This window comes from Grammomys surdaster, unplaced genomic scaffold, assembly GCF_004785775.1.
Source record: "Grammomys surdaster isolate TR1022 unplaced genomic scaffold, NIH_TR_1.0 128, whole genome shotgun sequence".
Classification (NCBI taxonomy): Eukaryota; Metazoa; Chordata; class Mammalia; order Rodentia; family Muridae; genus Grammomys; species Grammomys surdaster.
In genome coordinates this window covers 6,649,251-6,660,259 of record NW_021604586.1, presented here as the reverse complement: position 1 = coordinate 6,660,259, position 11,009 = coordinate 6,649,251, and the positions used below count along the sequence as shown (strand labels likewise).

At 53.4% G+C, this 11,009-nt stretch overlaps 1 protein-coding gene across 2 annotated transcripts in view; it reads left to right on the top strand.

The window, feature by feature from the left end:
- Positions 1 to 8,096: 8,096 nt before the first annotated feature.
- The window catches only part of Cbfa2t3 (CBFA2/RUNX1 translocation partner 3), a 74,729-nt gene continuing 71,816 nt past the window's right edge, over positions 8,097 to 11,009 (top strand). For both annotated transcript variants that reach the window (XM_028752483.1, XM_028752467.1), the window contains exon 1: positions 8,097 to 8,708. In XM_028752483.1, the coding sequence (XP_028608316.1) occupies positions 8,630 to 8,708 (79 nt within the window). In that variant the 5' untranslated portion in view covers positions 8,097 to 8,629. The remainder of the gene's footprint in view (positions 8,709 to 11,009) is intronic.

The window sequence follows — 11,009 nt, the reverse complement described above, 5'->3', positions numbered from 1 at the left end:
TGCTACTTAAACACCACTCAGCGGCCCTGAGCTGCCAGGTGGATTCCTAAGACTTTGGTCACGTCAGAATGGCACCTGCTAGACTAGAAGCAGTGGAGGAAGGGAACAGAGAAGGTTGGCTGAGAGGAGGTGGTTGAGAAAGTTGACTGTTGAGCACGCAGAAGGAGAGCCGCCGTGGCTCAGCAAGAGTGTCCCGATCCCAGGGCCCTGTGTGTACAAAGGGCCTGGAGCATGCTGTAGCTATGCCAGCCAAGCCCTGAACAGCACACAGACCAGTGTGAGTGAATGTGAACGCAAAAGAGTTCACAGATTCTCAGTTAGAAAGATTCCTCCTCCCCCACATCCTTGAACCCCTAAAAACCCAGAGGTCTGGCATTGGGTTAGCCCACTGGAGTTCCCAGGAGAACCAGTGCCCCAGGGACCTTACACGAGTGTCTCCACCAAACATACATAGAGAAAGCAGAGCTCTGCAGGATGCATGGGGATTCAGGAAGGGTCCTTGGCTGAGAAGAGGACTGCAAAGCTAACATCCTGATGGATGCCTGTCAGACAGGGAATGATGGACTGTGGGGTGAGAGGGGTCAGCTCCCTTCTCTTTCCTCTCTTCTGTTCCCTCCCGCATCCTCCCTCCTGTCAGTCATCAGGGGCCAAGCCTCATGTCTCCCAAGCCCAGTACTCTAGTCTAGTGTTCTGAGCTCAGGTGGCCTCAGAAAAGTCCCTACCTGCCATGAGCAGAGACACAGAATAATGGGCACATCTTTGTCCCTCCATGGTGTGGCCAGTAACCCTGTAGTATGTCTGAGATTGATATAGGACAGGTAGAGGCTCTGCTGTCCCAAACTGGCCTGCTTGAGAGGGGCCAGGAACAGGTGACAAGGTCAAGCCAAAACCAACCTATCCACAGAGACTGTGATTTCTAACCGCAGATTGGCACCTGTCCGTCTGGACTGTCTTGACTGCAACTGTCCACTGCATACACGCATTGGTCACCCCTAGAGGATTGTTCAAGAGTGTCTCAGACCTTGTTTCCAAGGAATCCGTGTTGGCTCTTATATCAAGTCTCTATTGTTCCACAACAGTCTCCCCTGGGGCAGCTGCCAACTCATCCCCACCCTACTCCAGGAGGGAAAAAAAAAGCTTCTCAACAAAGGCACGTGGGCCAATGCCAGATGGGGCAGATGGGCCACCCTGGGTCACTGAGGTGGAATGAGTAGACAGAGCAGCAAGTGACCACTCGGAATGAGGTTCTCAGAAGAACAAAGGGACTGCTGGGGAAGAGAACACCAGTCAGGAGCCCCTGCCTTCTGCTTGCTACTCCATGCTCTGATGTCCTGAGGAGGCCAAGAAGCCTGAGGAAGACAAAGAGGAAGGGGGGAGGCAGAGGAGGCAGAGGAAGCTTGTGGAGGAGTCGCCCTGCAACCTCTGGTGGACCCCTCCAGGTCAGGGACAGGGACTGCTTGTGTGGTGCTCGCCCTACCCGTAAAGAGCCAGGGGTTCTGAGGTCCTCATTTCTCTGCCAGGTTGGAAGCTCAGACTAGGTTAGGATCTGCCCTTCACGCTGGCAGGACAAGTCTCTTTCTCAGCCTCTGCTGTCCTCACATAGCAGGTGACCATCTCTCTCAGAGACCTAGCAACTTGGGGCAGGGTCACACCCCAGACCCCATGGTATCACAGAGGGTGTACATTGACTGGCCTTAGGCTGCCTGCTCAGGGCTGGGCCTTATCCCCAACAGCTCAGGGCAGCTGGACAGTGACCCTAAAAGAAAATTAGCAGCTTCTTAAGAGGCCAGGATGTGGATGTCAGGGTGGCCTCCTGGAGCCACAGACAGCATCATCTTCAGGACAGGTTTGTGATGGTGAATTTACGTGTGCTTGGTCCCTCTGTCACAGAGACCCTTGCTTTCGAGGCGACCCAAACCCTGAATCACCAGTATCTACAATGTGGTGAGAGACGTACAGCCGCCGCTCGTGGAACACCACTGGACGCAGAAGAAAAGGAGGCATCTCAGAGGGATTAAGAGAGAAGCCAAGCAAGGTGGGTGGTCAGGGTGGGACAGATCAGATGGCAGAGTGCTTGTCTATCATGGACAATGTCCTATAACTTAACCCCACAACTGCATAAACCTGCTTTCCCACATCTAAGCCCTCAGGAAGTGGAAACAGAAGGGCCAGGAGTTCAAGGCCAGTCTAGGACAGCAGAGAATGTTAAAACAAGGAAAGAGGGAGGGAGGGGGGAGGAAAGGAGGGAAGGAAGGAAGGAGGAAGGAAAGAGAGACAGAGAGAGACTTGGGAGAGGGGGGTGGAGGGAAGGAAGGAAGAAAGGACAGAGGGAGGGAGAGAAAGAGGGAGAGAGAGAGAAAGAAAGAGAGAGACTTGGCGTTGATTCTGACCACAGAATATACTAGAAAATGCAAAGCCCATGATACAGCAGGTCTGTGGGGGCCCGTGGAGAAGGGGAGGCCATGGGGCTGTGGGGACCACCCTAGCACAGTGTGAGCTGTCCTAGCACCATCTGGGCCCCACAGAGAGATTCCAGCTATTTCTCCTCCAGATGGAGAGTGATGCCATGGAAGTTTGAATAAGAATGGCCCCTGTAGGCTCCTATAGTTGAACGCTTAGTCACCAGGGAGTGGAACTCTTTGAAAAGCTTAGAGGGAGTAGGAGGTGTGGCTTTGTTGGAGGACATAAGTCTCTGAGGGTGAGAGTTCAAAAGCCCAGGCCAGCGCTAGACTCTGTGTCTACAGATCAGCATGTAGCTTCCCGCCATGATGAACTAAACCTGAAAGCATAAGCAACCCCCCAGTAAGATGCTCTCATTTATAAGTCACCTCAGTCATGGTGTCTCTTCACAGTAACTAAGACGGGATCTGCTGACTTCTGCCCTCATGTCTCCTAAAGAGAAGGAGCTAGCTCAGAAGAGGCTGGAAAACCAAGCAGCCTTCCAGGAGATACATCCGGCATGAGGTAGGATCAGAGAGCACATGTCCTAGAGATCAAGTGATGTCAGAAAAGACAGGTCCCTCTCTGTCACCTTCCCCATGCATCCCTGCAGGTCCATCCCTTGGCCTTCAGCCCCCTGAGGGATTATGGGAACAAGTTCAAATGCCCCCAGGCTGTCTGCCTCTGCAGGTTTAATGACGAAGGCCCATGGCTAAGCATACTGTAGGGGGCCTGCACCTCCCTTCCAGCCCTTTGCCTTTACCCCCTCCACAGTATATGGAACTTGTATGAACACATGGTAAGACATGTGTTCGGGCCTTGTGTACCACTTGGGACACAAGTAGGGGTGTAGGGACATTGGATGTTCGGGTAGCAGAACCATGGCCGTGGCTGAGCCCCAGGGGTTCAGAGAGTCAATGCTCTGGAGACTGCAGCTGGAATCTGTGTGCTAATAAAACAGCTTAAGCTGAAGAGAAAAAGGAAAGTCATTTGCAGTCTAGGGAAGGCAACCCTCCACCGACACATCCACTAGGATGAATCCCAAACTCTGAAGTTAAGCAAAAGACAGCAGCAGCAGCAGCAGGAAGAGTCCGTAGTGTACTACCTTCATGAGACCAGACACTCAGCGAGGAAGCATTCAGAAGCTCATGGAGATACTGATGTGTCTGAACAGTGCAGACTGAGTCTTCACGGGGATGGGGGAGGGATGATTTAAAAGTTTTCTTTTACATTTTACTCCCCTTCTCTCTTTCTATGTGTGTGTGTATCTGTGTGTATATTTCTGTTTGTGTGTTTCTGTGTATGTGCAAATGTGTGTCTGTGTGTCTATGTGAGTGTGTGTGCCTGTATGTTTGTGGGTGAGTATGTGTGTGTGTCCATGTGTGAGTGTGTGAGCGTGTGTGTCTATGTATGTATCTGTGTGTAAGTGTGAGTTTGTGTGTCTGTGTGTGAGTGTGTGTATATGTGTGCCTGTGGGTGTGTCTGTGCATGTGTCTCTGTATATGTGTGTATGTGTCTCTCTGTGTATATATGAGTGTGTATACATGTGCATGTATGTATATGTGCGTGTGCGTGCGTGCGTGCGTGCGTGCGTGCGTGTGTGTGTGTGTGTCAGAGAATAGAAAAGTTCAGAGAGTTGGTTCTCCCCTTCCACTCTGCAGGTCTCAGGGATTACACTCAGGTTGTCACACTTGGTGGCAGGTGCTTTTACCCACCGACCAATTTCACTGGCCCTACCAGATGTTTAAAAGATTACAGATAATAGCCAGATATGGTAGTGCACTCAGAGGTAAAGGCAGGAAAGTCAAGGGTTCAAGACCAGTCTCAGTTATGTAGTAAGTTGAAGGTCAGCCTGGGCAACTTGAGCCCTTGTCCTAAAAAAAAAAAAAAAAAAAAAGTTTGCTGAAAGCAAGGAGTTGGGGCATGGGCACTACAGACTCTAGACTGTGCACAGAAAAATGTTACTAGAAACTTCATTTTTAAAAAGCAATGCAAATTTGTTTTTTTCCTGGCAGATACAGGTTAAGTTCCCTTCCATTCGGTTCTGAGGTCACTTCAGTGGCAGCGCTAGTTTGTACTGAGGGAGGCAGTTTCAGGAGGAAACCTGGCTTGTCACATCAGTGACTAATCAGATCGTACAGCCTAACTCCACGAGTCTCCCAAATCCTTCCAGGTGCCTAGAACACCAGTCATCCTCTCAGCCAGGCCGGCTGGACTGCCATGACCATGACACACCTGCAAACAGCCCACTCACAGGAGGAAGGGCGGCACCCTCGGTGGGGCTGTGAAGGCGGAGTTGGAGGCCCCAGGGGAGGCTGACCAGCAGGCACCAGGTTCTATGGCTGCCCGTTCATTCCATGTGTCGGCTATAGGCAACAGAGTATTCAGAATGTTCTAGAACATGAGTACACTGTCCAAGCTTATTTAAAAGCCCTCTTTTAAGCTACCTCCGACACCAAAGAAGGATGGAGGAAGGGAGAAATTACAAAGGAAACAATGTTCATACCCAAGGGAGCTTTTCTAGTCTCTGCCTCTGTTTCTGCCTCTGTGGTTCAGGCACCTGCTGCCCAGGCCAGCTGCACTTCTGGCTTCCCAGACTCAAAGGAAGTGAAATTAGAGGAGACTGCTGAGGAGAGCAACTCCCCCAAGAAGGGCGAGCCTCCAGCCCCAACTTCACAGTCATAAAGAAACCAGGGGCTGCCCTACACACTGGCCCCTTAAAGAGAAAGTGGCTCCAGGAGGGGCTTCCCCACCAAGGGGCAGGCTGCACCAAGGCTCTCAGTATGCCTGTCTCTGTGAGCCATCGCATAGTGTGCTGGATCCTATAGAGGCCGGGCTCTCCCTTGGGGAACCTTGGCTTCCTGGGGCTGAGGGACCCAGTCTTGATGTAACAGTAGCCAAGGTAGATAGGACTTTGTGTCTGAACGTGAGGGTCGTAGATGTCTATAGATTTACCAGTCTGGGTTAAGCCTGGTTAGAAAATCCCAGCCCTCTTACAGCTGCTGGATAACCTTGCTGAGCCTCCGTGTGATGTGCTGATGGCAGTAATGCTGACACTTGTGTCTCACCAGAGGCTGAGTGGGTTCTCCGAGGTCACAGGCAGGCCTCGCACATCCAGGTGTTCAGCAGATGTGCTTCCTGTGTGGTTTGCTGAGTTTATTTCTGTTCTCAGAAGCACCTTAAGAAGCAGCCGTAGAGTTTACCAGAGGTGTAAGCAAGCCCTCAAAAGATGAGGACCCCAATTCTAGCCTAGCCCTCACTTGGGGTTAATTCCAGCCTAGGGATCCAAAAGCAGGCTTGTCCTTTCCAGATGTACACCTGATGATCACAGTCCCTGTCCCGGATTTCCACGTGTCACCTGGCCACGTGCTATATCACCTGCTCTCTGGCTCTGAGTTTGCTCAGCCCCACCCTGCACTGGGCAAGGTGGGTGGCCAGCACTGGACAGGCTCACCTGGCACCCAGGTGAATGGTTCCTGCTACCCACCCTAACTAGACACACCTCGCTTGGGACCTAGAAGCAGAAGTTGGTGGCTTGCCACTCAGCTCACATGGAGCTGCACATGTCACTGTCCCCCCCTAATCTGGGGTGGCTGGGACTTACAGCCCTCTTTTATGGGTTTAGTGACTAGAGACATCAACCTGCAGACCCTCTCTCCTTTCTGTGTAAAGTGAGTTGCTAAGAGATTTGAGTAGCCTCATGTTTTCATCCATCTGTCTCTCCACCCATCCATCCATGATCTGTCTATTCATCTGTCTACCCAGCATTCATGGAGTCTCATAACTTAGGAGAGGAGACAGGGTAAGCCGAGTGCCTCCCAGCCTCCCATCACCACAGCCTCTGCACCCCTACTCCCAGTTCTCTGGCTAGACTGCAGACTCCTAAAGGCCTGGAAGGAAGGCTGCCTGGAGCCCCAACCTGGAATCACTCAGCCACGTCATCTGGAAGCTTTGACAGACAGCTGACTCCTGTAGTTTCCAGAAGGCAGAAGCAAGGCCATCTTGACATCTGGCCTCCCTAGCATGGAGAGAGTATAAGGGAACAGGAGGGAGCCCCCAAGCCTTGGCATAAAGCTAGGCGCAGACTGCAGACGGCCATGGTTTCTGCAGGGAACCATGGTCCCTCAAGCTCTCTGCAGCCACTTCCTTCCCCACTCCTTCCTTATCTATCGGACCACCCAGCACAGAAAGCCACAACCAACGTCTACTTCCCCACAAACACCAACTGCCCTCCTGGGGGCATAGGGAGCGGATGATCACCCCCAGGTGCTGGGGCAGCCCCCCTACTTGTGAGCAACTTTCTTCTCTTTCAGACCCCACCTCCGTGAGACCCGCTGATTGGAAAAGCATGAGGACAGGGCAGTAAGCAACTCTGGGGCTCCTCTTGAAAGCGGAAGTGTCCCATCTGTGGGCCCCACAGGTGCAAGCCAGAAGCATCTGCCTCAGAGCTGATGGGGAGCCACCTACTCCCTCCAGCCGCACCCAGGGTCCAGTCCTGCTGCCTCTTTGGGCTAGGGGCTGTTTCCCCAAACCCCTCCCTGTCCCTGATCCAAAACCTTCCTTGGATCACTCACTCTGGTATATTGGGGGCCTGTGGCTCAGCTGCACTGGAGGGGGGACCATGAGATTACACATCTCTCTGTCTCTGCTCTCCAGAGGTCAAGGAGCCTGGCCCTGGCAGGACTGTTGGCACTGAGAATAAAAAGACATAATCCAGTACCCTCTGATGATCTTATGCGCCATCCTCATCACAACACAGGGAACACAGTGACACTGGTAGACTGTCCTAGCCCACAGCAGGGTCCTCTCTCCTCCAACCCTGAAGAGAGCAGTCAGCCAGCAGAGTAGAAAGGGAAAGCCGACCCCATTTCCAGAAGTCTCCAACTCAAGGCCTAAGCCTATAGCTCGTTGTACTACCCTTAACTTAAAGAACACCCAAAGGCCAAGACAGTGACAGCCAGGGAGACAGGAGAAAGGGGTTTTTAGTAACCAACTATCTACATGAACAAGCTAAACATTAAATCAAAGCAAAGCACACCGATCCTAGTAGCATGCTAGGAACATGTCTGCGAACCCCTACTGGGTCTAAGAGAACATTATTCCTTCCCATGAAGCCAACCCGATAGTTTCATCACCGTTTAGTAAGTGGCTTCCTCTGGAACCTAAGGCTAGAATAGCATTATTTCTGCTGGGAGTCAGCTGGAAAGGGGCCTGGAGTTTCTCCCCAGTAGACAGCCTTCCCAGCAAGTTCCAGGCTGCCAGGCAGAGAGGCCAACTGCCTATCCGTGGCTTGTTTGGCTTGGGCTTCCCTCAGGGCAGCTAGTGTAGGACTGTTTCCACCAGCTGGGGAGACTGTGACCCTGATCCTGTTGGAAGCCAGGCACAAGGTGACAATGGAGATTCTTAGAAGCAAGAGGTGACGAGAGATCCCCTAATGGTGACAGAAAGACCACCTGAGCCATGCTCACTCCTGACTCTGCCCTTCCCCTTAGGCCTTTCATTGGATAGCAAATAGAAGGGGGTTCTTGGGCAAAGTCTGGCTGAAGGCAGGGAAAGTGGGTGGAGTCTCTAGACCTCCCAGGCCACAGGAAGGGCTATGCCCCATGGGAAGATAGACAGACGAGCCAGAGGTTCTGGCCAGGATGGACATTACCCCAGGGTGGAGGAAACACACTCCATGAGCTACACCAGACTGGGCCCAGTGGGAGGTCTCGGGGCTACAGGCGGGATAGGAGGAAGTTGTTGGAAAGTCAGACCGGAATGGCATGGTGGAGAGAGAAGCGGCAACCAGGCAGATGGTTCCTGCCGAGGAAGCACTGGGCACAGCTGCAGGCCCCCGACCCCCACCGCATTATCACTGTGACACAGCTGGCTGCCTCACCCCTGAAGGCTGCAGGAGGACCTCCCCCATGCTGTCCCCAAGCCCGCCCCGTGTCACATGAGGCCCTGCAGCCTCCCACCCTCCATCCAGGGCCACAACCCAGCTCTGCCGGCTGTAGGGACTAGAAGGGCCTGGAGCCTTTGAGGAACGGAGCACAGGCTCCGAAACACCAAAGCTCCTCCACCCCTCCTGTTCTCTCCAGACCCCCAAGAAATCAGAAAGGGTGCTTCAGGGTGGGCTCTGGAGGCCGGCCAGCTCACTCCAGCTCCAGGCACCCATCAGTCTCCCGCTCCTCCATCTTGCAGCTCCATGTCTCAGGCGTCCACCACCACCCTGGAGAGTGGGGCACTCCTCTCAGGACCCCGGGGTCTTCAGAATGGAAGCCCAGGTAAGAGGCTGGGGGGAGGGAATGGGGAAGATTAAAGAGACAGAAGCTGGGACAGGTGGAGCAGGTGTCAGGAAGGTGACATCTCCAAGCTGCTGTGTGTGCGTGTGCCCAGCTTTGTTGACAGCGTGGCTGTGTTGACCTACCTCAAATATCAACACAGTCCCCCACCACCACCAACAGGGAAGCGTCCCTCACAGCTGGGACAGGTGGCCCCATAAGAGAGAGTGTGGCAGCTGCCAAGCCTGAGTCCTGGCCCCACCCAGAGGCAGGTGCATGGCTCTGTGTAGGAGGGAATGAGCCATGTCTTCTAACAGTGGGGGCTTAGGCTAGAACTCGGGGCCTCTCAGATGCTTCTAAATGCGAGGCCTCAGTGCAGGTTGGCTGAGATCAAGGGCAGAACCATGCAGGCTCAGACATGTAAGCATTACTTACATCAGAGCAGTGGGGAAATGAGGATCTGTCTCATTCTCAGGGGCTGCTGGTTTTGGGGGTAGGGGGCACTCAGCAAGCTGCCATTTCCCCTACATCTCTCTCCCCACTCGAAGAACCTCAAGGACTCAGAGATGCAAGCAGGTGGCTCCATCCCTGGCTCACAGTCACATGGCCACACCCCAGGCAGCCTTTGGACCCTGCCTGAGCCCAGAGTTCTGAGTCCCGTGGTGCTTGTGCTGTGGCAGTCAAATTCACGTCCAGATCCCGGGCCCACGGCATCCTTTTCTGCAGAGGGAGCCACCTTGAGGCTCGTCTAAACCTGCAGCCTTCCCAAGGCCCAGACATCCAAACCCCATGTCTCCAGAAACACGCAGGACTCAAACGATGGTGCCCAGGTATACGTGGCCCAACTTCCCCAGCAAGATGCATTATTCTTGGCTTTTGCCAGGTGAGGGGATTCAAAGACACCTGGGAGAATATGCCTGTTCACAGACCCAGGCGTGATTACCCTGCAGATGGGTGCAAGGCAACTGCCTGCCCCGGAGGAGGTTGTCATAGTCCCACCGCCCTGAGAGCTGCAGTCAAATCTGCCCCCTTTGCTTCCGTCCCTAGGCCAGGACCTTCCTCCCTCCTATCCAAGTGTCTCACATGGCTCCTCTGAGACTGGGAGGAAGGCAAGAAGGCTGGAGGTGGGAGAAAGACCACTGTGGGGTTTGGGTAGAACAGTTCGGATGGCCCTTAAAGCTCATGACCACGAGATGTGTATGAACGTGGTTGTGTTTCCAATATGGATGTGCTATTGGTAGGATGGAGATGCCCAGAGCACTCTGCGTATGTCTCTGACAGAATACCCATCCAACAGTACATATAGTGTCCCCACTTGGTACAGACCAGTAACTCTCTAAAAACCTCACCCAAGTAGACACATGTGGAGCTCTGCAATGCCAGAAAGCACCACTAGGGGCAGCGTTGAGTTGGGCCACTTTGGCAGGTATAGATAACTAAGAAGGTTCTGTGCTGTCTGTAATCCTCCAGGAATCTGAAAATCTTGGAGACAGAACATGGGTTAATTGGCTTTGTTGATTGCCAACAACCTCTGCCCTACGAAGTCAAAACATGCAGAGCACCCTAAGCTGGGCTCCTGGTTAACGGGAGCGGGGTAAGAATCTGCTGTGAGCTGAGACATGCAGGGCTATGGGTGAAGTGGATAGCCAGGGCGAGGACTTTCATCATCCCTGAGACAGAGAAAGGAACAAGGGGTCAGCACTGCACAAGGCCACCCCACCCCTTGGATTGACCTTCCTGTCTGTTGCAGACCCCAGAGTGCCGAGAGGCAGAAGCAAATCAGGTAGAGTGTTTGCAGGCTCCTGTTTATTAGGCACCAACTGTGTATACTAGACATAGCATGGGCGCCGTGGGTCTTGGAGGTTTGATTGGATGGCGGCTTGCTTCCTAGGAGTGGGCCAGGAAGGTGCCGTATACGGAGACCTTGAATGCTACCCACAGACATTGTAGCTAGAGGATCCAGGACTTATCCCCTTCCCCCATAGGGGAGAAACTAAGTCAAGCTTGCTGGTGTGGCCGTAGAGAAACAACATGGGGTCCAGTTCATTGAGCAGGAGGTAGGGAGTGTCACTCGTGGAGGAGCCCAAGAGGCAGGAGGGACATTGCAGCAAGGACACCTGGGGCTCTTGGCCCAGATTGAAGTTCTCAGCCCAACCCTGGGACAGCTGGATTCTGCTAAGCATTCCCTTCTCCTTCCTCTTCCTCTTCCTTCTCTCTCTCCTATCTCTGTCTCCCTGCTCTGCCTTCCTCTTCTTCCCTCCTCCTCCCACTCCTCCTCCCACTCCTCCTCCCACTCCTCCTCCC